Below are 27569 nucleotides of genomic sequence, written 5' to 3' on the forward strand. Positions count from 1 at the left end.
CATGCATTCTAGTACTTATCCCCTCTGCACGATTTCAAATCCCCAATGCCACCTCCACAGCACATCCTTCACAAATGCTCCAAAAGTGCTTCCATCCATGACAATGACCTCTCTCGCTCTAGCCAACACCATCACGTCCAACACCGCAATAAAAAATCCCTTTAACAAGACCTGGTCATATGGATTGATCAACCAAAGACTCTGCCGCAGTCTGCTTCACATCAGGCACCACTGATTTTGCAGCAGGCGCAAACTCTTTGATGTTCCTGTGGATTCCTAGGTCGAAAACAACCCGCTGAAGGTACAACAATTCAGATGGTGAGTCTGAACAATGTGTTGGGTCTTGCAGAACCTAGCTGCTATTCGACCCTAAAGGGTTTCTGGACCAGACTCAAGGCTCAGAGGAGAGGAAATATCATAGAAAACTACTGAGCACTCAGACTCATACTGGTAACTGGTGAAAAGATTGATTGATTATGTAAGCTACAAAAGTGCCAACATAAGGTAAGGTAAAAACAGTCTCTACAAGCCCAGCCAGAAATGAATCCCTACACCGCTTATTGGTCTTTGAATGATGCAGTAGGAATGTGAGTGGGGGGAAAGTTATGGGATTGTCCAATTGACCAGCTACCATTAGACTCAAAGGAACGATGAGGTGTCCGGCTTCAAGATACGTACATGTACGCTTGCTCATCGGACGGAGAAGGGAGTGAATGTGCCTCTGTGGACATTGGTATCAAATTCAAGGGTGAATCAGAACTAAGATTCAAATGTGCCTACATATAAGCAAGGAAAACAAGCAGCAGCACAATGGCAGCACCCATCACTCCACAAAGTTCAAAGACAACAAGGAGTTACGCTGGCCAGAAACTCCGAGCTCAATTAGGGTATAGATGGGTACAGTGCAAAGATGTGCTACCTGTGGTCATACCCGTCAGTATGGTATATGAATATATTCACAGCCAGGGCGTACTATCGAGTGTTGGATAAGTCAACCTTATCCCACCACTCGAAATACGCCCTGGCTGTGCATGACCCACAGACAGCAAGGGTGTACTAATGACTATCCAGAGTAAAGTTGAAAGTGCCTGGTTAATGAGAATCTAGGCAGTGAAGTGATGATTGATGATATAGATAAGTTGGCACTCTATTATGTAATGAGGTATGAGAGGAAAAATAGAGTAAGGTCTTCGAGTGAACAAGAGACGCGGCACCGAAACTCTTGCTTTCGTGCCACAATCACTGTTCGTCACCGTGCAGCTCACTGAGCCTCACTCTGCTCGCTTCTATTTTTACTTAAGACACTCTCTTAAAACTAAAAACACTGTTCAAAACCATACAACCTGATTATTCCTAAATATCAACCATAATGGCTTTAGTCACCGACCCCACACTCAAAGTAATCCCAGACTTTGCCGGTAACGCATATGCAGGAATTCGCATGGACCTCCAAGCGGCCACAAATCAGACCGAAGAAGAGGTCATGACACGCCTCTCAGACACATGGAATGCAGACCACAACACAAGGATAGCAGAATGGAATCAAGATCAAGAAGCAGAAGCCAGAGTATTAGCAGAAGTGGAAAGAGCAAGAATCACCCAGGAAGATGCAGAATGTGCCCAACATGAAGCTGAAGCAGAGAGGGAGCGCTTAGAAGCAGAGAAGAAGAAACCGAAGATGAACAGCTTCGACAAAGCATCATCCATAGGGGATTATCTAACTCCTCGCCCTGCCCAATATGCGATTCAGAAACTCACCAATTTTGAATATGTAGAACTGTGGTACTTCTCTCCGGAAGGTTGCAGAGATGCCCTAAAGTCTTCGCGTTTGATAGCAGAGAATGACTTAAGCATAACGAGGACCGACGACCAACTCATGCTGCGACCTACATCAGTGTTCAAAGCGTTGAAGGCAGCCATAGTGGACCATGAGTTATCATTCTCAATTTTTCTACAAGCCAAGAATCTGTTCCTCATACAAATAAGCAAAGCTAAATGGCCCTGGCCTCACATAGATGCACTCTCCCTGTTTTTCTGGCACCTCGAGAACCACTCAATACAGAACAACAGCAACATTGGGGATATGGTGATCCTGACATATGCGTCCTGTGTACATCAAGACTGGCATGATCGTCTCAAACGAGATGAAGGTTTCAACATTGGCAATGTCAATGAGAACCTCATCTGCACGATTAACGAAGAATTGTGGGACAAAGTTCGATCTCGCACATTAAACATTGTATGTCCTTAACCAAACCAATGCCGAATAAACTCACTAATTTATGAACCTTTCCTTTCTTCACTCACAAATGTTGTACATGCAACGAACAATATCCCCGTCTGACACGGATGCCCGCGATGATGATCCCGCGGATGCCTGCGACGTTCTCCCGTGGATGCCCGTAACCCCATCTACATGGATGCCTGCATACATAACGCGGATGCCCACAATCATAACATGGACGACCAACACTACGACACCATGTAGACCTCCAGCAGAGACACATCGTCGAACCAGCACCGGAGGTCGAGCTACCGAGACCCTCAGGACAGTTTCAACGATCACCGGAACCGTAACTCAAGATCACACTCCCCCACGCAGAAACCGGACAACCAGAAAAGCAAACAGACCTCCCCGAACAACACCCATGACCGCCAACAACATCAAAGGGGTTTTTCTCATGGCGCAGGCTCTCGCGGCCGCTCAGCCTGCGCCCTTTGCCTCAGCCGCTTTGCACACAATATTGGACAGTGCACATCTCTCACCACGTGGGATGGCGCCAACACTCACTGTCGTCAAATGGAAGACGGACGTATTGTCAATCCCCAGGGAATCCCGGTGTGTTACAAGTGGCAATGCCCCGGGGGTTGCCAGATTCCAAACCACGAAGCACCACATGAATGCTCAGGTTGTGGAAGCAAAGAACATGGAGCTCAGTCATGCCATCGAGGCAAGAAGGCTTAGGGCACACACACCATATAACCCAGAGAACTGGCACCGCTTACTGGCGGAAGCGGACCTGCTGGATAAATACCTGTCCATTACAGAAGGACTCATCTTCGGTTTTTCGGGAGGCATACCCCCAATTAGATGTACATATACACCCCTTAATAGCGCCTCCATCATTGAACACAGAGAAGTTTTCCAACAAATCGTTGAATGTGAATTTTCGAAAGGATGCTTCATTGGCCCGTTCATAGGCAGAGATCTCGAATCAGCTGTTGGAAGTTTCCAAATGGCCCCACTCTCACTTGTTCCAAAACCTGGCAAACCAGGGAAATTCCGCCTTGTACAGAACTTATCCTACCCTATCAATCCACTCCCCACTATTAGCTCTATTAATTCAAGAATCGACTCTGATTTATTCCCCTGCACCTATGGCACATTTGCAACCATTTGCCGAACGATATGGCATCTCCCTCCAGGCTCTCAAGGAGCCATTCATGATGTGGCCGAAGCATACAGGACCATTCCACTGCACCAATCTCAATGGGTGAGACTGGCAATATGGCTGGGTGAAGACGCCTTCACCATTGATACATCCTTTTGCTTCAGTTTCAGTCCATCAGCTAGTATTTACAGAAATGTGGCTAATGCCAGCGCTAATATATTCCAATCCAAAGGCATCGGCCCTTTGTCAAAATGGGTCAATGACCATCTATTTTTCCGTATTAAGAAGATATACATGGAAGAATATAATAGAAGACGGAAGTCGTGGGCAAATGAAATCACGAGGAACGGAGGCACCATCACGAACGGCGGACGTAAGTGGTACAGGGGGGAAACCTTATCAGACAGATCACAAGAAGAATTTGATGAAGATGTGCACTTCCCCATTCGGGATCTTTCGGACCACTCACCGCGTTCTAGCGCAGAAGCGCAGTTCACATATGGTATGGAAGACATTGACACCCTCTCTACCACCCTGGGGATCATTTGGGAGTTGTACAAGGACAAACCCTTCAGTGATGAGCCACCATACATTGGACTGGCATGGGACATTGACAGATGGACAGTTGCATTGTCAAACAAGAAACATGTTAAGTACCTTGAGGCCATCAAGGCATGGCAAGCTAAGAGAACTCACATCCTTCAAGAAGTTCAGAAACTCTATGGAAAACTCTTACATGCATCGCTTATCAAACCGGCTGGCCGCGCATACCTTACCAGCCTGGAAAAAATGCTGTGCATTTTCGAAGACCACCCGCACATGGCCAGAACTCCCCCACGCAGTACTCCAGACGACATTAAGTGGTGGGAGAACACCCTCAGTTACACCCATGTCACATGCCCAATCCCAGGACTGTGTGTCTACACGACTTCAACGCCTATTTTGACGCTAGCTCTGGTCATGGGATCAGAATCGTCATCAACGGAAAATGGCGCGCATGGAAGCTCTTACCAGGATGGAAGAGAGATGGGCGCGATATCGGCTGGGCAGAAAGCATGGGGTTCGAACTTCTCGTGCAATAAATCACGAATGCTTGCCCCCCCAGAACCTACTTCAAAGTATATGGCAATAATTGGGGAGTCGTTGAGGGTTGGTGGAAAGGATGCAGCAGGAGCCAGGCATGTAACAAAGTCTTCAAACGAATTCACCGGGTCGCTGCTAATTCCAAATGCACAATTCTTACTCAGTACATACCAAGTAAAGAGAACACGGCAGACAGACCTTCCCGCAGGATATATCCCCCCGCATGTGACAGGCTTCCTCCCATCCCAATCCCATCAGAACTACTGCCCTTCCTCACAGAAGCCTCCGAACCCCCATTCCCTCCTTCGAGCAACCCGAATCGAAGCGACCAGTCCCAGTCCCGCTCACACGAATTGTTTCACCCAATGGGCAGAGGACACAGGAAAGACGAATACCAGTGTCGCACCCGCATCAACCACAAATTTGAGGCAGAAGGAAATAGGCTCTTCAAAGTGTCAAAGAACTTGTAAGCAAAATACCTCAGAAGTACAGGTCAGACCTTTACCTAGCAAGCGTAGCCTATAGTGCAAACCTAACTCCCATCCCCTGCCAGCTGCGCCTGCATTGCCCTGCAAAGGACAGGCTGTACCTCTGGCAGCCACTGACGAAGTGCTTGTCAAAAGATGCACAAGGAAAGCATCTCCCCTTGAGTGCCGCTGATATAGACCGGATCCAGGACATGATGGTCCACGCATACGCAGAGAGTACTCGAGAGATGTACGGATCCAGGCTTCTCGTGTTCCACGTCTTCTGTGACAGTAAGACCATCCCAGAAGAACAGAGAGCCCCAGCAAGCAATATCCTAATTGAATCGTTCATATCATGCATGGTCGGCCATTACTCTGGAAAAACGGTGTCCAACTACGTCAATGGAGTATGCGCATGGCACATCGTGCACGGTGCAGAATGGTCTTTAAATGATGCCAGTATAGATGCCATGTTAAAAGCGGCCGTATCTTTAACACCCACCAGCACCAAAAGAGACAAACACGAACCCTATACCATCAACCTCATCGTCACTATACAAGAAAAACTCAATCTAAACAATCCCTCAGATGCTTCAGTATTCACTTGCCTCACGACCATATTCTATGCTACCGCCAGGGTCGGTGAGTTCACAGTCCCTCGTCTCAATGCCTTCGACCCAAAGGTGCATGTCTCACTGGACAACGTCAAAGACATGCGAGACCAACAGAACCTTATCACCAAGAATTTCCACCTGCCTCGGACGAAATCAGCACCAGAAGGTGAAGATGTCCATTGGGCCAAACAGATCAGACCATCAGACCCAGAAGAAGCTTTTCTCAATCACCTGCAGATCAATCAACCCCCATCCAATTTTGCCCTCTTCGCATACCGGCACAAAGACAACACCCACCGCCCACTCACGAAACCGAAATTCCTAAGCAGGCTAGCCACTGCAACAAGAGCCGCAGGCCATGAACCTTTACAAGGACATGGAATCCGAATTGGATCCACCTTAGAATACTTGCTGTGGAACATCCCCTTCGACGTAGTCAAGATAAAGGGCCGATGGGCGAGCGATGCATTCCTCATATATCTGAGGAAACATGCTCAAATAATGGCCCCATACATGCAAGCCATACCTACCTTGCATGACCAATTCCTTCGTTACATGATACCCCTGGCGCGCTAGATGTCAATCGAAGACTAGAAACTTAAATGTGAGTACCTTGTCCGTCTCCTACAATTTGGGAATCTGAGTTTTGCTCAATGCGTCGCTGAACTCCTAAAATCTTGGGAATCGCAGCTCAACTCTCCTTTAGACATTTCCCCGGGGCCAGAAAGTGCTGCGCACATTTGCCCGAAAACCTATCACTAACTCCCACCTCCCCATTCTCCTTCTCATAAATAGTACCTAATAAAACTTTGCCTTTACTTGTGAACCGCGACAAGGTGAACCTCAAAGATTGAGAAATGTGAGGGTGGAAGACCAGCTGTAGCTAGTTGTGCATGTTCAAAAAGTACCTGAAATGTCATAGTACCCATGTCAACCGTTAATTACATACTTATCCCCAAAGCGCTGCACTAGTGACATCTCCGATTAGTCAAGACCTCAAAATGGAAGCAGAGTCATTGTACTACTAATACTGATCCAGGTGTCATCTGAGTCAGAGATCACCACAACATGGGTGTCAGCGACTTGTTTCGCTAAAGAAAGGCGACCGGGATGAGCATCTTTGATCAGAACAGTAGCATCAACAGTCAACCTATGTGGGTAGTGTCATGCTCCTGATGTTTTGTTTCCTGAAACTACTGGGAACCATGAAGTTATCCGGTCACTAGTACTTTGAGTTCGGGTGAGATATGGTGTAAGGTATATCTGAGACGTGCACCTGAGTGCGTGCATCAGTGAATTCATGAGTCCTTGATTTTGTAGCCATGGGAAGTATAAGATGATATCATTTTGCTACGGCTGAATATACCTATGTATACAGCAATAAATATTAGTTATCGGTACATAGCCATGAATCTCTGAAAATTCATTTTACCATGAGGAGTTCGCAACAAGATTACAACATTGCGCCGTTGCAGCAATCAATATGCAATAGCATGGTTAAGTTATATTTGTTGACTCATGCCATGTTCCCTCATTTATGTTTTAAACTACCAAGTGATATAAGACTTTATCGTGGAAAGAACCGTTAGCACTTGTAACCTAATTTATATTCTTATGAGAGCTTCAACCAGCGAGGTATGATAGTGTAATTAGGTACCGTTTGTTGAGCAACATCATATTACCTCATTTATTTTTGACTTACAAAACTATATAGATCGGTTCAAATATTGCGTGAATTACAATGTCATCCAAAATCATGCACGTGACTATCACCTCAGCCTCAAATTTTACCTTAGAATTTTCGGACAACCTCAAATCATGTGACCAGCGCAAGTGGTTGAAATTGATTTGTCATTGTTTGCGCAGGACGGAAATTTACACGCAAGTTCCTTTCAATCCTTCTTTCACCGCTACTACCACCACCTCTCGACTCAGCATCTTCATTCCTCCCATTTGTGGTGGTCCCTCCCTGGCCTTTTCCTTGTGGTACCTCCTTGGCCGTTTGTGGTGGTTCCTGCCTGGCCGTTTGTGGTGGTTCCTCCCTGGCCTTTCCTCATGGTTCCTTCCTGGCTGTTCGTGGTGGCCCTTCCTTTCCTCGTGGCCCTTCCTTTCCTCGTGGTTCCTTCCTGGCCATTCGTGGTGGTCCGTCCTTCCCTCATGGTTCCTTCCTCTGGCCGTTCATGGTGGTCCTTTCCTTTCCTCGTGGCTCCTTGCTGGCCTTTTTTCGTGGTTCCTTGCTGACCTTGGTCCCTCCTTTCATTCATCTCTCCGCTATCTTTTCCTGTTTTCTTTTTGTCCTGTAACTACATATGTAGTATTTAAATATAAATAAAATTAATTTGCTTCACAAAACGAGTGCTGAGGATGAGAATAATTTGGTACTGGTGACAAAATGGCAGGTTGTTGCAGGCAATCTGTCATGCTGGCGCTTTTGATAGTTCTGTCTAACTTACTCCAGGTAGTATCATTCTCGCAGATATCATGTAAATTTTGCAATTAGATAAAGCATTGTAAAGCTTTATATTTTCACGTCAATTATTTAATGCTTCGGAGTTGTGAACCTCCCTTTCATTATGGCATTTCATAACATTTTATACGATAATCAGGGACGCGTCTTTCCTCTATAAGGTCAAACATAACAATGTGATTGTCGATAGCAAAATTATGCTAGTTCTTGCGATTATGTACTATATATTGTTATTTATTGCTATCTACTTTCCTCACGGGTTCACTGATGCTGACTGGACAATACTAGATCAGTTTTGTTCGACGTGCATTCTAGCACTAATACTCATCCCCTCTGCACGATTTCAAATCCCCAATGCCGCCTCCATAGCACATCCTTCACAAACGCTCCAAAAGTGCTTCCATCTGTGACAACGACCTCTCTCGCTCTAGCCAACACCATCGCGTCCAACACCGGCATCAAAAATCCCTTCAACAAGACTTGGTCATACGGATTGATCAACGCGTCGAGAGGAGTCAAGCGGAATGTAAAATCAGACAGGAAGAATATACAAGGGAAAGTTTGAAGGTAAACGGAAAACAGTGGGTCTGCTGCAGGATTCGGGGAGTCAGTAGCAATGTACAGAGGAGCGTTCAGTCTTTGCAACGGTGCTGAAGTATGCAGAGGTGCACGACATCGGATCTTGGGTTTGAATGTATGCGGCAAAGGAGGCAAAGGCGGATGAGGTACCCTGAGACTCGGTACATCCGGTTGAATAAACGGCGGATCGAGGTCCTCGTCGAAAGGACTGAGCTGCTGTTCAAGCGCCAGAGTCTCTTCGAGATCGAGTCCACAAACAAGGTGTACGAGTTTCCACCAGATGGTTCTTGCATTATCGGTGCTTCGTTGTTCGAATTGACCGTCCCCAACACGAAGATGGGCACCAATATAGACAGTGCCCAAGGCTTCATATATCGTATCGGCCACAGGAGATAGGTGTGGATTCGTGAACGCCATTCCGCTCCTTACATCTTTCCGCACGCTCTTACTCACATTCTGTCTTAGCCTAAGCCTCGACGAGCCGAACAACGTTCCTATCTGCACCAATCTCTCGGGTGCCTGAGCAAGTGTTGGAATGTAGATGGAATAGAGATACTTGTCTCGCGTAGGCGACACATCATCAAGCGTGTCCAAGAACCGAAAATCGTAAGGTCCAGAGTCTTGCAACGTCAAGGTATCCGCGTCGAAGATATTGATATGAAACTTTTTCATATATTCTGCTGCTGGGCTTCCGTCCCATTGAATCATCTTCACTCCGATCTTCTCTCCTATTCCTTGTAGATCGACGAGGTGGTCCCATGGGATGGAAGTCCACTCTTCGTACCCTGAACATTCGTCGGGGGCTGGTATGCCGACAGGGACGAGTGGACAGTGTTCAAGCCCAGTTTTAGACCCAAGCACAAGGAAGCGTCTTAGTTTTTCAAATGAAACGTATCGAATTGGTTTTCCAAGCCTTAGAAAAGGAACAAGAAGAGTACGATTAAGTGCTTTAGCGAGTACGAGAGCATTCTCGAGTGCGATGCGTTGGTTGTGTAATCCGCTATGAGGGAAGTAGGAAAGGTATTTGGTGTCAGGAGCGGGTGGGTTTGCTTTTGGGAGGGCGTCAGCGCGGTGCGGGTGCGGTTGTGCATAGGGAGCGAACCTGGTGGTGAATAAATGATACGCGAAGAAAAAGCATGTTACTGATGCGAAAGCTAGTAATGCGACGAGGATCGCGAGCTTTCTGTTTGGGGAGTGGGATGGCGATTGTTTGGCGGTCATGAGGCTTTGGCTGAGAGAAGAACCTGGTCGCGTGCTGTGTGGTGCGCGCATCCGATACGCGCCTTTTTCGAGCGTGACGGACGGAGACTGGAAGGTGTATGCTGTGGACATGAGGGTTCCAAACGACGCGTTGTTTGTGCTTGTTGAATTCAAAGGCTCTCCCAATATTAATATTTCAAAATAAATAACTACAGGGGTTACCGTATCATGACCGTTCATGATACCAAAGGTCATATGATAGTCATCTGCTCGAGTTGGAAGTCATGTAGACATTTCTTCTACCTCGCCTCCAAGTCCATTAAATGGATCTCATGGTCCATGACCAGACCACGGTGAGTCGGTGACAGGGCCGCTAGGCGCGCTTAGTCAGCCAGGGTGAGCATACGTTCCAGAAATAGGATCAAGTATTCGCTTCCAGGGCCAATGCCGCCATCATTAATATGGGTTATTTTCATTGACACCGTATATGTACTAGTTCGGGAGTCGCATAGGCTCCGAAGCAGTATGAATCGGAACCTGAGGGCATCCGGATTCCGGTGCGCTGACGGGCTAGCGGGAATCTGCTACTATTTGTGGTCTCTTCCGTCCATACTCCATAGGAATGTCAGATCGCCCCTTGCTCAGTGCAGACAACAGTTCCCACTACGGTGCCTCTGACAGAAGCAGTGATAGTCCGGTGCTTTCTGAATACGATGAACAGAACAGACAGACAGTAGAGAAGAGGCTTCTCCGCAAGTTAGACCTCCGATTTGCCTTCCTCGTTCTGATGTACATTATGAGCTGCGTGAGTTGGTGTTTCTATTATTTCCACTATTGCATTAATTTCTTGCATAGATGGACCGTACTAATGCAGCGTACGTAGCCTTTCGCACTCACCATTGGAGTAATGTGGCTCAATTGCTTCTCGGTCATAACAGTGCAGCAAGGTTGAGTGGTTTCGAGGAGGACCTTGGTATGACGGGGAATCAGTTTAACACACTCATGAGCATCTTTTACGTGGGGTATTTGTTGACACAAACTCCTTCGTATGTACTAGCACGTTATCCTTTCTGTGGCCCGTCTGAGAATTCAAAAGCAACATGTTCTTAGTTCGTATGACAAGGCCATCGCTATACCTCTCAAACTGCATGGCAATATGTGGCGCTATCACCCTGTTTATCGGTACGTGCATCATTCGCCTAATCAATATTGCCTAACGAGGGTCATGAAAAGGCGTAGCACAAACGTTAGTATCTATTACTTTTGGTGCTCTGGAGTTAACGTCGCTTTAGGTATCATGCCATTCTTATCTTGCGCTTCATGGTTGGAGTGGTTGAGGCGGCATTCTTTCCTGGAGCTATCTTCCTTCTTTCACGATGGTATAGTTGCCCAATACCTTCGAACGATATATCCTGAAATTTCTCTAGGTACAAGCGCAATGAACTGGGGTACCGCACAGCACTTCTGGCTTGCGGTAGCCCAATTAGTAATGCTTTCAGTGCTCTTACAGCGTCGGGAATTTTGGCAAGTCTAGATGGTACATTAGGTTTTGCGGGTTGGAGGTCAGAGGCGAAATATGCATGCTCTCAAAGTAGAACTGCTCTGACTGTGCTGCAGATGGCTATTCTTTGTGGAGGGGATTTTGACAATTGTGGTTGCAGTGTCTGCAATCTGGATTTTGCCAGATTTTCCGTCATCGTCGAGTGTTTGGCTTTTACCCGATGAACGGATCCTGGCCAAACTACGGATTGAGGAGGAAGTTGCGGTCAGGAATGCGCACAAAGGCACGCCCGTGGAGGGTTGGTCTGGCCTTATTGAGGCACTTACAGATTGGAGAGTATGGTGGCTCGGTGCTGCTCTTATTTTGATGGAGGCTTCTTTATCTTTCCGCATTTTTTTCCCGACACTATCTGCTACAATGGGTTACAACTCCACTATCACCCTCTTGCTCTGTGCACCTCCGTGGATTTTGGGAACTGCAACATTGTTTCTTGTGGCTAGGTCAGTATCTACTTGCCAGTCCCGATTGATGAATTAACAATAGCTAAGGCACTCCGATGCTACCGGCGATCGCTTCTGGCATACTGCCGGTCCTCTATTTGTCGCCATCATTGGGTTCATGGTGGCAATTTCTACTATGAATGCGGCCGTTCGATATCTGTCTCTGTACGAACCTTCTCGTTCTGCAATTCCACAGCCTGACGTTTTCTGTGAAGATTCTTTATGGCTCAGGCCCCAGTTGCACATGTTGTGTCTTTGACCTGGATCATGAACACATTTTCCCAATCACGATCGAAATGCGCTGTGGCCATCGCATTCATCAATGCTATGTCATCACTTGGTTATATCGGTTCATCGTTAGTTCATAGCGTACTCTTACTTTTTGGTGTTGCTAATGTGTTGTAGGTACTTTTGGCCGTCCCGTTGGGGACCTTCATACGCGAACTCATGTGGCATATGCATCTTGACAAGCACCATGTGTATTGTGATGCTTTGGGTATTCAGGAGGCACCTTTCACGGTGCAATGAAGCTGCTGAAGTCGAAGAGCAGGCTCTAGGGCTGCATAAAGGCTTTAGATATCTCTTATAGCACTCGTTGATCAAGGCGGTAATGTTTGATTAAGATTTCATTATGTAAATAAAGCTGTAGTAGTGGGTTGAATGTAAATCACGTAGTGGAGAATGCCAATACACATGCATGTAGTATGAATCATGATATATACGAAAGTAATAATGAAAACCACTCAGATCCCTAATCTAGAATGCATCTACAGTATTTCAATCGTCTTGACGTCCATCAGGTCTCGGACAGAAGCCGCATCTTTGACCTGCGCAATGATATCACGATCCGACGCGACCCTCTTGTATTCTCCACCACGCTGCCGCGCTAGTAAAAATGCCCCAAAAGGCTGCCCAAGACGAACAACCAACCGCAATGCTCGCGAGTCCAGGTCATTCACCTCCTGATCTACAACAGAATGGCTAGGTGAGCTGTCAGATGGAGACGAGAGCGGCACCCAATCATCCCCTTCGCTCTCTGTATCGTCTTGAAGGTCAGGTAACTCGAGGAGAGACCGATCCCAGGGACGGACGAGCATGAAGGTTTGCTGAGTGGGCCTCCGCAAGAACTGGACGATCGGCTTTTGAGTGGTAATAAGCAGGTCACAAAGCCCGTCCGCCTTGACTTCATATCGAGTCTCCTGCGATGTACTAGAGCTCAGATGGACTTGTGTGACACGGAATGTTATGCAAGGCAGATGTAGTCTGCAGTTCGCGAAACGAGCAGCACTCGTGTTATCAAGCCGGTCGTAAAGTTCCGGAGCCAAATCCACAGCCACGGGATTTTCTCGCAGGGAAGAAATAGTTATCTGAATCTGATCTTCGGACAAGGATGGAAGGGTGCGTGGAGGAGTGGCGTAAGAAGTGATACAGGCTGGAAGACAGCTATTGAACTCGGAAGGTTGTCCGATCCAATCGAGGACCGTGATGTCTCCCGACCGAGCCACGATCTCCTGCAAGAGTCGCCCAAGCGCGTTCTGCTTCTTCTCCCCATAGATTACAGGTAGGTGGATACTGAAGATCCCAAATAATGAGTATGCGACGTCTTCTTGCAATGTGGTGACGCGAGATGACGCCCATTGAAGTCTCTGTCGGGCGTCGCTCATCCCAGGACGAAAGGATATCAAGGCCCGTGCATCTATTCCTGTCGCATCCTCCAACTCCTTCATGATTGTAGGGGACTCTTTGTGGTTGGAAGAGCGATCATTCAGATATAATGACCAATCCTTTTGATAGAATAATACAACTTTCGGAGCGACGAATTCTTGAAAGGTCCATCCTCGCTGGTTCCAGACACTCCTCGCTAATGCGCCGGGTTCAGATGAAGAGGGTACATCAGATAGGTAGACGATGGTAAGCGCTGAATGGCGGTACCAGACAAACATGGAGTTCACCGATTCTTGAAGCTCGGTGTTGCTCTTCTTGTCGATGCAGCACGTGTCCATCCATGCCCAGCGATACCCAGAATTGCGAGCGACCACGCAGAACGACTGAAGTTTCGCGATCCCGCCAAGTTCCTTCAACTCGTGCACATCTTTATCCTGAATGTCGTGCAGCAGCACCTCCGTCTCTTCCCACCTGTGTGACAGCAAGACGCAGCGGAAGTATGCTGCTACCACTTGCTTGATGCGGTCCATTCGAAGGTCTGAATGCTTTGTTGTGAATGCCAAAAGCTCCTTACACTCTGCGCTCGTTTTGAAGGCGTTTATTTGGGCTGCTCGATCGCACAAAATACCCGTGGAGGTATTGAGTAGACGCAACGGGGCATATTCAAGTTCAATCCAGACTGCTCTTTGAATGGCATCTTCTGCTTCAGATGGACAAACATATTGCTGACGCAGATCTACAGAACGAGATAGGCATTTCGAGATCATTAGGCGTTTCCCATGGCTCACCTCGTATCTGAGCTTCGGGAGAATCGTCCAACTTGGACAACATGATTTTGAAGGCCTCGATGGCTTCGTCGTAGCGTTGTGCGCCATGCAGCGCTGTATACGTCAACTCATATCCAACGTGAGAGGAAGGATTGAGTTCGGTAGCCTATGTATGCATTGCCGAAGTCAAAATGGGCTACGAAATCATAGATGCGATCTACCTTTTGCGCGTCGAGAAGCGCCTCCTCCCATAGCCTGTTCCCCAACTTTGCCTGACTACATTTTGCAAAGACAACATCGGATGCAGAATCCAGGTCGATCACCGCCGAGTACAAGTCAATCGCCCTGTCAAAATCGCTTGCAGCGAGGGCAGCATCCCCGCCGGTAAGAAGGGGTGCGCTGCATTTCTTCGTAAAAGCTAAGTGAAGTCCGAGTGAGGATTGTAGCCTGCATGACATTGCAAACTCCAGACTTACCGTTGGACCATTCAAGGCAGATGGCCCTCGTTATTTCGTCGATACTATCCATCATGTATCGGTATGATCTCACGGCGTCTTGAAGTTTACCTGCCAGAAGGAGTGCATCGCAACGTTTCTGGTGTGCAGTCAGCCACAACGATTTGAGATCCCATCCGAAGAGCTGAACAGGGAATTTGGTTATGAAAGCGTTTCGGGTGTGTGTTGACGTACCACCACCAAATCCTCGTAAATTTCATGAATGTCCGATTTCGATGATGAATCACGGCAGTCGAGAGCGGCAGTGAAATGGACAGCGGCTTCTTCGTGACGTGCGCCATCCAAGGATTCGAGTCCAAGTTGAACTCGAAGATATGCCTAATATGCAAGTTACAAAAATTAGCGTCGATGCAGATGACTCAGCGTGGCTGCGCGATGCTTACTTCCACGATACAACATGCGCGAGTGTCGGCATTTGGACAACCGGTGGCGAGTTCTTTGAGGAGCAGGTTTGCCTCGTCATGTTGATCTGCATTGAAGAGCGTGATGGCCTGAACCGTGATGAAGCGGAGAGTATGCAAGGCAACTGCAACATACTTTGATCAACAGCAGAAAATGGAGGTTTTCTGAATCTTCATCCGTATACATGGATGCAACGTCAAATGCTGCTCTCGCATCTGGGACGCGGCCTGTTCCGCAGAGGGCAATACCCTTGGAGATGTAGCCTGTCAACGAAGGCTCAATGTTGATGGACTGTGTCATCATCGAGTTAGCCATTCATAAGGGAGCGGAGACGGGTCAGCAAATCTGACATTTATCGCATCCCGAAGGGCGTGGTCCCAATCGTGATTTCGCGCCATAACAAATGAACGATGGGCGTAGGAAGTATGGTTGTTCGGATTGGTGTTGATATCTTGGGTGAGTAGGTCTTTGGCGGTGGATAAATCTCCATTTACACATGCAATACGGGAGGTCGTAATGGCTAGGATCTGCAAGAAGCATGCTCGAATTGCGATATATATGAGTCCAGGACGAAAACATGCCTTTGAACGATGGGCGTAGCCTGAGGGAGTATGGTTGTTGGTATTGGTGGTGATATCTTGTGTGGGTAGTTCTTCATCAGTAGATAAGTCACCATCTATGTATGCATTGCGGGCTGTTGTAATGGCAATAGTCTGCAAGAAGCATGCTCGATTTGTGGTATGAATCAATGACGAGGACATGCCTTTGGATCAGTATCCTGAAGTACTGCCCACTCCGAGATCGTGTTATCTTTACGTCCGCTGAGGATGTGGTTGCCGTCCACGGAGAAAGTGACGCATGCCATGTAGGATGAGCACTTGAGGATGGCAATGGTTTGTCGATCTGAGAGCTGCCAAAGACGAACATGTTCGTTACTAGATGCGGATGCGACGAGTATACCAGCAGGATGAATGGCAATGGCATTGATATGATTAGAGTGACCCGTCCAGGGATCACCGACCTGCTTCCAGGTTGTTGTATCCCATTCACGTATGGTAGGATCAGAACTCTTGCCACCTGTGAGAAGGCGTGTGCCATCGGGCGTCCACGCAAGTGACAAGTTGGATGACGTGTGACCGGTGAACTTTGCGACGCGTTTCCTCGTGCTTGAATTGTAAATTTCAATGTTGTAATTTGTTGCGATGGCAAGAAGGTCTCCAGACGGTGAATACCGTACGCAGCGGGCATATGCACCACACTTTATTGGATCTCCTTGATGCTGCCAAGTTTTGGTATTCCACAGTTTCGTCATTATGTCATATGAACAAGTGGCCAGCACTGTTCCATCGGGAGAAAAATCCAGCGAGCTGATATAACGGGAGTGGGCTTCGATTTTGGTGATTAAATCGCCAGTTCCTCCGTGCCAGATGATGACTTTTCCGCCTCTATCACCGCTTGCTATCAATTGTCCATCTCGTGATACAGCCAATGCCTGCACCACATTGTCATGTCCTTCCATCTTCTTCAACACAACACCTGTCTCCAAGTCCCACATAATGAGCGTGTTGTCGTACGAACCCGTAACCATCCATCGTTTATCGGGGAAAACTGCGATTGCCGTTACGCCTCTTTCATGGCCTTTGAACTTTCGTAGGGGTGTACCAATCGGAATCATGTCCGGCATTTTACTAGACGTTGATGGCGTCGAGGTGGACTTTGGACGGACTGTATCTTTGTCTAAGCAGAGGTGCGTGTATCACGCGTTTTATGGTGCTTCTCGTGCCTCGTTTCAATAGACGCCCAGGACCCTTATGGCTGTTCGTTTCCACGCCTCCACTCAAACTCGTCACCGATTCTAAACGAAAAAGCGCTTTCTATCAGTGCGGCTCTTTTCTCGCAAATATTGTTCTGCAGCCCGACCCTTGGGCCGGTCAGTACTGGGGGGCGGAGGTGCTGCAGAATCCCTTCCAGCTTACACGTACGGTTGTGATCGCGCTAGGTTTTGACGAGGAAATTATTGAAGTGTTGGTGATATCCTTTAATCAAATTCTGCCTAACTTTAACATTTGAAGGATGGATCTTTCCCAAGATACGAAAATGATGGAGAAAATGGGTTTACCTCACTTGTCCTCATTACCACCCGTATCCAAATCTCTAGGAACAACATCACGTCTCTCGTCCTCTTACTCCAAACTTCAGCTCTGGAACCTCCCCTTATCGAGAGTGTGGACTAGTGCCTCCACAACGGTCTCATCTAACACAGGACGGAGGTCACGAAGATCACAAAGCGTATTTCAGCATCCACCACAGCCGTACGGGTTTACACATTCAGCCGAGTCATGGAGAGCACTGATGGTGGCCCGGGGACTGACGTATCTTCGAGGTCTAATAATCCTACACAGCTGTGGCCGCTATTGGTACACATGGTTGATGCGACTGCACACTAGTTTTTGTTAGGGGATGTCGAGGGCGAATTGGGCCGCAAAGATGGAAGGTAAAGCTCGAAGCCCCAAAGTGGGTATGTGTTTCGAACGTATCAACACGCTGAATCACTACTTGATCTTTGATTTGACATTACGCTCCGTGGTTGATGGGTAATGAAACTCAGGGAGTTGATGTTTTCGGAACTATACGGATATGATACACCCAGTGGAGGGAATCAACAAAATCAGCGATGCGCCGAGTCGGACAGCCAAGAGACATCACTCACCTCACTTTCATCCCAAACCACGTTCCATGCCGCCTTTCCACATACAACTACTATTTCTCGTTATAAGCCCTTTATTGAGGAGATGTTGAAGGAGGCTTGCGGCTGATGTATTTGGGGTCACTTTATAATTAGACTCCTTACGTGGGAGTCGCAGGTGCGGGCAAGTATCATCCCCTGCGTTATATGGAATCCGGATACATCTTCCGTACGCCGTGTTGGCATTCCCCCGACATGGCTGAAAAATTCGACCAGGGAATCTTAAATCACAGTTGAGTCGTTGAAGGTCAAGCTTCCGTCAAGGCATGTTTTGAGTTTTGCAAGCATTGTGAGTCTTTCTTTCATGGGATGTTATTTCTTTTCGTTTGACTGTTCTTCTGTCAATGAGATCGTGGAGGTGCTTTAGTGCATTTTTCCAGGCTTTCGAGACGTGCTACTAATGATTGTACTTGAATGCATAGCCTGCCTGGCCCCCATTTGCGGATCACACATCAACTTGTCGCCACCAAGAATTCTAGAGGACGAAGGGTGGTGGTACATTGAGAGGTAACGGCATAAGTTGAACCCGAGCACCCATGCAGGTAGGTGTACTGAGCGTGATGGGGCATAGTGGTATCGGACAGAAAAGTGATGTAGATAGGGCTCCGCGGTCTGTGTCCGGAGTAAGGTCATAAATTCACACAGCGAACCCATAGTACAAATACACATGCATGTAGTATGATATATATGAAAGTACCAATGAAAACTGCTCAGACCCTAGGCTAATCTAGAATGCATCTACTTACAGTATTTCAATCGTCCTGACATGCATCAGGTCTCGGACCGAAGCCACATCTTTGACCTGCGCAACGATATCACGATCTGACGCGACCCTTTTGTATTCTCCACCACGCTGCCGCGCTAGTAAAAATGCCCCAAAAGGCTCCCCAAGGCGAACAACCAACCGCAATGCTCGCAATTCTAGATCATCCACCCCCTGATTTACAACAGAACGGCTAGGTGAGTCGTCAGACGGAGACGAGGGTGGCGTCCAATCATCCCCTTCACTCTCTGTATCGTCTTGAAGATCTGCAAAGTCTGGTGACTCGAGGAGAGACCGATCCCAGGGACGGACGAGCATGAAGGTGTGCTGAGTGGACCTTGTCCGCAAGAACTGGACGATCGGCCTTTTCGTGGTGATCACCAGGTCGTCAAGCCCGTCTGCCTTGACTTCATATTGAGTCTCCTGCGATGTACAATAGCTCAGACTGACTTGTGTGATACGGAATACCATGCAAGGCAGATGTAGTCTGCAGTTCGCGAAACGAGCGGCGCTCGTGTTATCAAGCCGGTCGTAAAGTTCCGGAGCCAAATCCACAACCATGAGATTTTCTCGGAGGGAAGAGATATTTGTCTGAATCTGATCTTCGGACAAAGATGGAAGGGCACACGGAGGAGTGGCATAAGAAGTGATATAGGCCGGAAGACAGCTATTGAATTCGGAAGGTTGTCCGATCCAGTCGAGGACGGTGATGTCTCCCGACCGAGCCACGATCTCCTGCAAGAGTCGCCCGAGCGCATTCTGCTTCTTCTCGCCGTAAATGACAGGTAGGTGGACACCGAAGATACCAAACAATGAATACGCGACGTCCTCTTGCAATGTAGTGACACGAGATGACGCCCATTGAAGTCTCTGTCGGGCGTCGCTCATCCCAGGACGAAAGGAGATCAAGGCCCGTGCATCTATTCCTGTCGCATCCTCCAACTCCTTCATGATTGTAGGGGACTCTTTGTGGTTGGAAGAGCGATCATTCAGATATAATGACCAATCCTTTTGATAGAATAATACAACTTTCGGAGCGACGAATTCTTGAAAGGTCCATCCTCGCTGGTTCCAGACACTCCTCGCTAATGCGCCGGGTTCAGATGAAGAGGGTACATCAGATAGGTAGACGATGGTAAGCGCTGAATGGCGGTACCAGACAAACATGGAGTTCACCGATTCTTGAAGCTCGGTGTTGCTCTTCTTGTCGATGCAGCACGTGTCCATCCATGCCCAGCGATACCCAGAATTGCGAGCGACCACGCAGAACGACTGAAGTTTCGCGATCCCGCCAAGTTCCTTCAACTCGTGCACATCTTTATCCTGAATGTCGTGCAGCAGCACCTCCGTCTCTTCCCACCTGTGTGACAGCAAGACGCAGCGGAAGTATGCTGCTACCACTTGCTTGATGCGGTCCATTCGAAGGTCTGAATGCTTTGTTGTGAATGCCAAAAGCTCCTTACACTCTGCGCTCGTTTTGAATGCGTATATTTGGGCTGCTCGATCGCACAAAATACCCGTGGAGGTATTAAGTAGACGCAGCGGGGCATATTCGAGTTCAATCCAGACTGCCCTTTGAATGGCCTCTTCTGCTTCAGACGGACAAACATATTGCTGACGTAGATCTACAGAACGAGATAGGCATTTCGAGATCATTAGGCGTTTCCCATGGCTCACCTCGTATCTGAGCTTCGGGAGAATCGTCCAACTTGGACAACATGATTTTGAAGGCCTCGATGGCTTCGTCGTAACGTTGCGCCTCACGCAGCGCTGCATGCATCAACTGGTATCCAACGTGAGACGAAGGATTGAGTTCGGCAGCCTAAGCGTGCATTGCCGAAGTCAACATGGGCTACAAAATCTTGGATGCCATCTACCTTTTGCGCGTCGAGAAGCGCCTCCTCCCATAGCCTGTTCCCTAACTTTGCCTGACTACATTTTGCAAAGACGACATCGGATGCAAAATCCAGGTTGATCACCGCCGAGTACAAGTCAATCGCTCTGTCAAAATCGCTTGCAGCGAGGGCAGCATCCCCGCCGGTAAGAAGGGGCACGCTGCATTTTTTCGTAAAAGCTAAGTGAAATGAGAGTGAGGATTGTAGCCTGCATGACATTGCAAACTCCAGACTTACCTTTGGACCATTCAAGGCAGCTGGCCTTCGTTGTTTTGTCGATATTGTCCATCGTGTATTGGTATGATCTCACGGCATCTTGAAGTTTACCTGCCCGAAGGAATGCATCGCAGCGTTTCTGGTGTGCAGTTAACCATAACGATTTGAGATCCCAGCCGAAAAGCTGAACAACGGATTTGACTATGAAAGCGTTTCGGGTGTGTGTTGACGTACCACCACCAAATCCTCATATATTTCATGAATGTTAGATTTTGATGAATCGCGGCAGTCGAGAGCGGCCATGAAATGGTCGGCGGCTTCTTCATGACATGCGCCGCCCAAGGCTTTGATTCCGAGTTGAACGTGTAGATATGCCTGATGTGCGAGTTGTAAAGATGAGTGTCGATGACCAAGCATAGATGATACTTACTCGCACGACACGACATGCGAGAGCGTCGGCATGTGGACAACCGGTAGTGCGTTCTTTGAGGAGCAGGTTTGCCTCGTCGTGTTGATCTGCATTGAAGAGCGCGATGGCCTAAAAATGCGATGAAGCGGAGAGTATGCAAGGCAACTGCAACATACTTTAATCAGGCACAGAAAATGTAGGATTTTTGAGTCTTCATCCGTGTACATGGATGCAACGTCAAATGCTGCCCTCGCATCTGGGACGCGGCCTGTTCCGCAGAGGGCAATACCCTTGGAGATATAGCCTGCCAACGAGGGCTCGATATTGATAGACTGTGACACCATCGAGTTAGCCATTTCATAAGGGAGCAGAGACGGGTCAGCAAATCCTACATTCATTGCATCCCGAAGGGCATGGTCCCAATCGTGTTTTCGCGCCATAACGAATGAGCGATGAGCGTAGAAAGTATGGTTGTTCGGATTAATGTTGATATCTTGGGTGAGCAGTTCTTCGGCGGTAGATAGGTCTCCATTTACACATGCAATACGGGCAGTCGTGATGGCTAGGATCTGCACGAAACATGCTCGAATTGTGATATATATGGGTCAAAGACAGAGACATGCCTTTGAGCGATGGGCGTAGGAAGTATGGTTGTTTGCATCGGTGGTAATATCTTGCGTGAGTAGTTCTTCGTCAGTAGATAAGTCTCCATCTATGCATGCATCGCGGGCTGTTGTGATGGTGATCGTCTGCAAGAAGCATGCTCGGATTGTGGTATATGACTCAGGGACGGAAACATGCCTTTGGATGAGTACCCTGGGGCACTGCCCACTCTGAGATTATCTTATCACCGCCTCCGGTGAGGATGTGGTTGCCGTCCACGGAGAAAGTGACGCATAACATGTAGGATGAGTGCTTGAAGACGGCAATGGTTCGTTGATCTGAGAGCTGCCAGAGACGAACATGGTTGTCATTAGATGCGGAGGTAACAAGTGTACCAGCAGGATGAATGGCAATGGCACGGATGTGGTCAGTGTGGCCCGTCCAAGGATCCCGGACCTGCTTCCAGGTTGTTGTATCCCATTCCCGTATGGTAGGATCGTCCTTACCGCCACCTGTGAGAAGGCGTGTGCCATCGGGCATCCACGCGAGTGACAAGTTCAATGATGTGTGACCCTTGAACTTTGCGATGCGTTTCCTCGTGCCTGAATCGTAAATTTGAATATTGTTTTCTGTTGCGATAACAAGAAGTTCTCCAGACGGTGAATACCGTACGCATTCGACAATATCACCACACTCGATTGGATTTCCTTGCTGTTGCCAGGTTTTGGTATTCCACAGTTTCGTCATTTTGTCGATCAATGGACCAGTGGCCAGCACTGTTCCATCGGGAGAAAGATCCAACCAAGAGATCCAATGGGAGTGGGCTTCGATTTTGCTGAGTGATTCGCCAGCTTCTCCGTGCCAGACGATGACTTTTCCCTTGGTATCACCGCTTACTATCAATTGTCCATCTCGTGATACTGCCAATGCCGACACCCCACTGTGGTGCCCCTCCATATTCTTCAACACAACACCTGTCTTCAAGTCCCACAGACGAAGCGTGTTGTCCCCCGAGCCCGTAATCATCCGTCGTTTATCGGGGAAAACCGCGACTGCTTTTATGTGTCCTTCATGGCCTTTGAACTCTCGCAGGGGAGTGGTGATCGTAACGAGCTCCGACATTTTACTGGACGTTAATGGTGTCGAAGTGGACTTTGGACGGACTGTATCTTTGTCTAAGCTGTAGACACATCGGGGTGAACAATATTTAAAAGAGGCTTATATGTTGTACAAAATGTGAAAACAATATTTGATATTTAAACTAACATGAAGATGGGTGCACGACTTCAAATTTTGGTGGTGTTTTGTGTGTCATCCAAAATATCAAATATTCACAACCATATTCACACAGACAATATGTCAACAAATATAAGAAATATAATCAGATTTTCCATATCCGCTTCAATTTAAAGTTTGATCCTTACATAAAACTTTGGAGAAAACTTGAAGTTTTGCCACAGCTTGACATTTAAATTGAGTTTTAATGTCATGTCATCTGTAAAACTTCAAGTTTTCTCCAAAGTTTTACATGGAAATTGAACTTTAAGTTGAACACTGCGTGTTGTCCAAAAATTCCGACGGCTGAGAGTTGGCGGAGATTCTGGGGGGTCCCCAAGGTTTCAGCCACGTCACCGCCACCAAATATCAGCCAGCCGATACTAAGTCGTAAACTTGATACTCTAAGTCGACGCTCCACGCAACGATGGCAGATACTATAGCTATCGGCCGGGCCTCCTTGCTTTGATTTCCTCTTCGTATATACGGCGTCGACTTAACCCTTCAACACGCCTCAATGCATACCCAGCTGCAGACCTACCACATTAGTACATATAACGTTAACCCATAGCTAGGGTTTATTCAACGACAAAGGCAACTCTAGCGTCGTTGGTTCTGCTAGTGCTGCTTGTCTCCAACCAACACAACCGACACCACATCACTCAAATTGTACGAGCCTTGCCTGCCTGCCATTTGAACATCTATCGTGGCCGTCGACTCGAGGATAATTACAAGTATGAAGACTCATGTATGGCTTGTAATATACATTGTCTTCCAAAGACTGTCCTTTGATCACCTGTTGGATCTGATTCATAGCGCCGCTTGTGTCCTTGCACTGTGTGTACACCAGCGGGTCTCTACCAGACCAGTTGAATAATCAGACTCCATGTCACGAGAAACGGATATGCTCGTCGTCAGCCAGGTCCAATCGCGAACAAGCTCATGTTCGAAGATGACTTAGATATCGATCAGGAATTCGAAACCTCACAACCTGCTGCCAAGTATGATTGTCCACCCTCACGGGCCTCACCTACTCTGGGCGACAATGAGTATTTTGATCGCGAGGCAGACACTGATATCATCATGGGCATGGATGAGGATCCTGTTGACAGAGACTTTTATGTTGACGAGGATGTTTGTGTTGACGGAGACCCCATCCTTCGACAGAATTTTGGCATGCATCAAAGCAACGGAGAATACCCTTCCCGACCTGATTCCCCTCCTCTACACTTTCCAGCATCTGATGATGAGTCTCTCGACAATCAAAGTATACTTTCTCTCGATCTCGGCACTTCTGCTATCACACATGACGAGCATCACGAATGGGTTAGTACAGGTGAAGATATTGAGGGAGGTGACGAGCACGTTTGGGACCCAGAGGTGGATCCTGAATACTTATCAAACGATGCTGTCCTCGAGGATGGCCTTGCACAAGAAGACCAGAGCGAGCTGGAGGATATCCTCCCACATGCATTATCAGAACATCCAGCTCTTCTCAATGGTTACTTGACTGTGTTTGTCAATGCTGCATACCGACATGCAACACATGCAGACTCCATCTGGAAAAAGCAATTCGGGTCGTAGCGCCACGCCAACGCTACGTCGTGACTGGGAGACTCAGTAGCCCGGGGTAGACAGTCATGTAACACCTGAGCAACAGTAGACATACCCTTGTGTTCCATAGCTGTAGGTAGTCTAGTTGTCGATGCGAAGGGCCATGTATAGCAATGCAACTACATGAACAACAAGCTGTGCGTGACCGCTAGTACAAGTGCTGTATAGTATCAAAAATGTGAAAGTTAATGTAAGGGTTAACATAAAACTCATCAGCGAGCTCAAGAACATTGCCGTTGATCCATGATACATCTACCTTACTCGATCCAAACCTGGGCATCAGGTGTGCTGCTTGCAGAAGGTCTCGAACACTGATGACGGATGCGAAACGCCATTGGTTACGAGTCGAACGTGCAAGTCGATAAAGGTTGGTCGCAGGTTCCGGATCGCGCAGAGGTCGAAACCATTCGACGTATGCCAATGGATGAGGAAATTTCCCGTAGTGAGAGGGCAATTTGAAAATTGCACGTATCTGTGCGAGCCGCAAGCCTGTGGCCAAGGTATCAGCATCATGGGCCCACAACAATGAGAGTGATTTGGACATACCATCCAAGCCTGTACCACTCTCCCATAGCTGGTGATCCTCGACTACAAACACCACATCAAAGTGTGCAGGTGAAGGTGGCTTGCGGCGATCGCGATTGGGAATAGCTGGATGAGCGCGAACTCGATTCAGCCGCTTGAGGTCACTAATGTGGTCTCGTCGAGGGAGCCGAAGTGAAACCGATTTAAATAAGTCAAACCGGTCATACTGGCTCGCAGAAATAGAGGAATGGGGAAAGTGATGGGTGAGGAATGTTTGAAGGGCGGGGATGAAGTCGATGGCGCCAAAATCTGTTTGCAGGCGAGACACAGAGACGGTGAGACACGGAGACGGCGAGAAACGGGCAACTCTTGGCAACATGGTAACCATGCGATGCCAGCAGTCCTGATGGGATGATGTCTGAATCTGCGAATGTCGGTTCCTCATCCTCGTCTTCGAGCAAATCTGAGTCGAGAGGTTCGCCGAGTCCACCTTTTGATGCGACCCAATTGAGGAACATGCCATGTCGAAAGACAGCTTCTTGAAGTTCGAGCCAATGAGTCATTTGCGCGATCTAATCTACTTTGCTGCTTGCCTGGTAAGCATCCTTTGCATAGTCGATATGCAAGTGTTCGGGGCTCTCCGAGTTGAAACCATCTGCGCTGCCCAACACTCGGATGGACTGCACATAGTGGCGCATTGAGTGAACCTTGGGAATGTTGAAGTGTTGACGAAGCCCAAGGTCGACAAAAACATCTTTGTTCACGTGAAACACATCCAGTGCTTCCTGCATCCGCGCGAGAGTCGTGTCTGTGTGAGCTTGGTATTGAGCATAGTAAATAAAGTCGAGAACAGCACGTGCAGCCCGGAACACACGGGGTTCAACAGCACCAGCGATGACGCCTAAGACAACGCGCTGCATCTCTTTATGCTCCGTGCAAGTCCACTGAGAGACAGTTGAAATTCCCCGTTTGAAGTGACGGAGACCGTGAAAATCGGACATAGCTTGAAAACGTGCGTCGAACTCTGTGTCAGAGATGATTGTAGAACACCAGCTCACAATGTGGTCTTTGAAAACACCCTTGTGTAAATGGTGTAGAATATCCGGAGTGATACACATGAAAATGTCGGTGTGTGGAAGATGTGACCAGAACAGAAAATATATCGCGCGAAGACCGTGATCTTCAAAAAGGTGAGGGTCTTCGCTGTTTTTATGGTGTTCGAGAGTTGCTCAAGTCTCATTGACATCTCGAAGAGGTGAGTCGAAGTGGTCTCCGCGATGTTTCATTCCTACAACACAACGAGGGCAGTGGTTTTCTTTACAGCAGGCAATCAGGCATTGCTCGGGATGATCTGCGATATATGCTGCAAGAATAGGATGAATGCGTCGGATATTCCTATCAGCACATATCATATCCACTCCGTGACGGCCGGCATCGACAAGTGGCTTTGTCACCAACCGCATACAGTTATGAAAGAGACGATAACGAGCAATCTGCCATCCTTCGTCATCCTTGAAATGCAGCATCTTCGATATTGGTAAGTATCCTATCAGCACTGTTGCATGCTTAGAAGGCTGACGGCGAATGTCCTTTTTGATATTTCTGATGGTCAAATATATTGGCCATGCAGCTTTATCGCCACGAAAACGAGTAAGATTTGTTTTGTCGGATGCGAGTATTACTGGAGCAACAACGGCACCTGAAGGTAGGTGTTCCTAATGTCACAATTGGTTATCATTCAATCTCACACATTTGCCTCACTTACCTGCATGTTCCACCACCAATCACCAGTCCACATCTCATCATATACCCGCGTCTTCCCTTGCGGATCAGCAAAAACTTGCTCGGGAACATATGAAAGGTAATCCTTGAATGCGGGATTACCAATCAAATCACGCACACACTCCACAGGGTCACGCCGCCAAAGTTCATGTTGTTCTGTTAATGGCTTCCGATCTCCACCCACTCGATCTCCTGTTGACGTGACTATTTCACAAGTCCATCCAGGACCTGTAGGTAGTTTATCAAGTTTCTTTTGAAATGTATAGTTGCTCGTAAAACTTGGCTGAGTGCAATTTTTCGTCTAGATAGGTGGTTTTGTCTGTGACGGAAGATGCCAAGACATTTTGGAGACTTACAATGGCCAGTTTAAGGAATTCATCGGTCGCAGTCTTGTTGACTCTCTTCGACAGCCATTCTGCGAGGCCCCACTCATATTCATCATCAAAAGGTGCCCATGGATTTTTCTCCAGACCCATGTCAACCTGAGACTCCCAAATTTCTTCAAACACAGTCTGTCCGACCCCCAAAACATCTGCAACTGGGCGCGGGAAGACCTTGGCAAATCGTGTCGGCTCTTCTTCGTCTGCTA

At 47.8% G+C, this 27569-nt stretch overlaps 8 protein-coding genes across 8 annotated transcripts; 3 read left to right on the top strand and 5 right to left on the bottom strand.

The window, feature by feature from the left end:
- Positions 1–1369: 1369 nt before the first annotated feature.
- On the top strand, positions 1370–2251 carry F5891DRAFT_955201 (uncharacterized protein; the record flags this gene model as incomplete). Its single annotated transcript, XM_041375306.1, has 1 exon — positions 1370–2251. The coding sequence occupies one exon, from the start codon at positions 1370–1372 to the stop codon at positions 2249–2251; it is 882 nt and encodes a 293-aa protein (XP_041224201.1).
- Positions 2252–7382: 5131 nt separating this feature from the next.
- On the bottom strand, positions 7383–8039 carry F5891DRAFT_1174113 (uncharacterized protein; the record flags this gene model as incomplete). The annotated part of the gene is made up of 2 exons (XM_041365653.1): positions 7383–7853; positions 8010–8039. 2 exons carry the CDS (start codon positions 8037–8039, stop codon positions 7497–7499), a joined length of 387 nt encoding a protein of 128 aa, XP_041224202.1. The 3' UTR covers positions 7383–7496.
- Positions 8040–8277: 238 nt separating this feature from the next.
- Positions 8278–9934, bottom strand: F5891DRAFT_1279404 (uncharacterized protein; the record flags this gene model as incomplete). The annotated part of the gene is made up of 1 exon (XM_041370353.1): positions 8278–9934. One exon carries the CDS (start codon positions 9932–9934, stop codon positions 8348–8350), a length of 1587 nt encoding a protein of 528 aa, XP_041224203.1. The 3' UTR covers positions 8278–8347.
- Positions 9935–10375: 441 nt separating this feature from the next.
- F5891DRAFT_1043068 (MFS general substrate transporter) lies at positions 10376–12693 on the top strand. Its single transcript, XM_041362127.1, has 11 exons — positions 10376–10607; positions 10658–10677; positions 10741–10848; positions 10899–10984; positions 11036–11048; positions 11095–11181; positions 11230–11364; positions 11420–11803; positions 11852–11968; positions 12019–12159; positions 12209–12693. The coding sequence occupies exons 1-11, from the start codon at positions 10425–10427 to the stop codon at positions 12390–12392; spliced, it is 1458 nt and encodes a 485-aa protein (XP_041224204.1). The 5' UTR covers positions 10376–10424; the 3' UTR covers positions 12393–12693.
- F5891DRAFT_1174116 (uncharacterized protein) lies at positions 12571–12900 on the bottom strand (the record flags this gene model as incomplete). Its single annotated transcript, XM_041365654.1, has 1 exon — positions 12571–12900. One exon carries the CDS (start codon positions 12898–12900, stop codon positions 12571–12573), a length of 330 nt encoding a protein of 109 aa, XP_041224205.1.
- A 5224-nt stretch (positions 12901–18124) lies between these two features.
- Positions 18125–19203, bottom strand: F5891DRAFT_1174117 (uncharacterized protein). The gene is made up of 2 exons (XM_041365655.1): positions 18645–19203; positions 18125–18449 (listed from the first exon to the last, which is right to left on the bottom strand). The coding sequence occupies exons 1-2, from the start codon at positions 19130–19132 to the stop codon at positions 18374–18376; spliced, it is 564 nt and encodes a 187-aa protein (XP_041224206.1). The 5' UTR covers positions 19133–19203; the 3' UTR covers positions 18125–18373.
- Positions 19204–24001: 4798 nt separating this feature from the next.
- Positions 24002–24643, top strand: F5891DRAFT_981778 (uncharacterized protein; the record flags this gene model as incomplete). The annotated part of the gene is made up of 1 exon (XM_041377152.1): positions 24002–24643. One exon carries the CDS (start codon positions 24002–24004, stop codon positions 24641–24643), a length of 642 nt encoding a protein of 213 aa, XP_041224207.1.
- Positions 24644–24821: 178 nt separating this feature from the next.
- On the bottom strand, positions 24822–27456 carry F5891DRAFT_1129435 (uncharacterized protein; the record flags this gene model as incomplete). Its single annotated transcript, XM_041364396.1, has 7 exons — positions 24822–25162; positions 25220–25507; positions 25533–25770; positions 25870–26426; positions 26496–26913; positions 26964–27281; positions 27337–27456. The coding sequence occupies 7 exons, from the start codon at positions 27454–27456 to the stop codon at positions 24822–24824; spliced, it is 2280 nt and encodes a 759-aa protein (XP_041224208.1).
- Positions 27457–27569: the final 113 nt, after the last annotated feature.

The sequence above is a fragment of the Suillus fuscotomentosus genome (genome assembly GCF_016647785.1).
Source record: "Suillus fuscotomentosus strain FC203 chromosome Unknown F5891scaffold_38, whole genome shotgun sequence".
NCBI classification, from domain to species: Eukaryota; Fungi; Basidiomycota; class Agaricomycetes; order Boletales; family Suillaceae; genus Suillus; species Suillus fuscotomentosus.

Coding starts and splice junctions, on each gene's coding strand:
- F5891DRAFT_1043068 (XM_041362127.1), top strand. CDS start 10,425: ATGTCAGATCGCCCCTTGCTCAGTGCAGACAACAGTTCCCACTACGGT. Junction 11,365..11,419: donor TTAGGTTTTGCGGGTTGGAG/GTCAGAGGCGAA, acceptor ACTGTGCTGCAG/ATGGCTATTCTTTGTGGAGG. Junction 12,160..12,208: donor CTTGGTTATATCGGTTCATC/GTTAGTTCATAG, acceptor AATGTGTTGTAG/GTACTTTTGGCCGTCCCGTT.
- F5891DRAFT_1174117 (XM_041365655.1), bottom strand. CDS start 19,132: ATGGTATTCCGTATCACACAAGTCAGTCTGAGCTATTGTACATCGCAG. Junction 18,450..18,644: donor GTCAGGACGATTGAAATACT/GTAAGTAGATGC, acceptor CATCACGCTCAG/TACACCTACCTGCATGGGTG.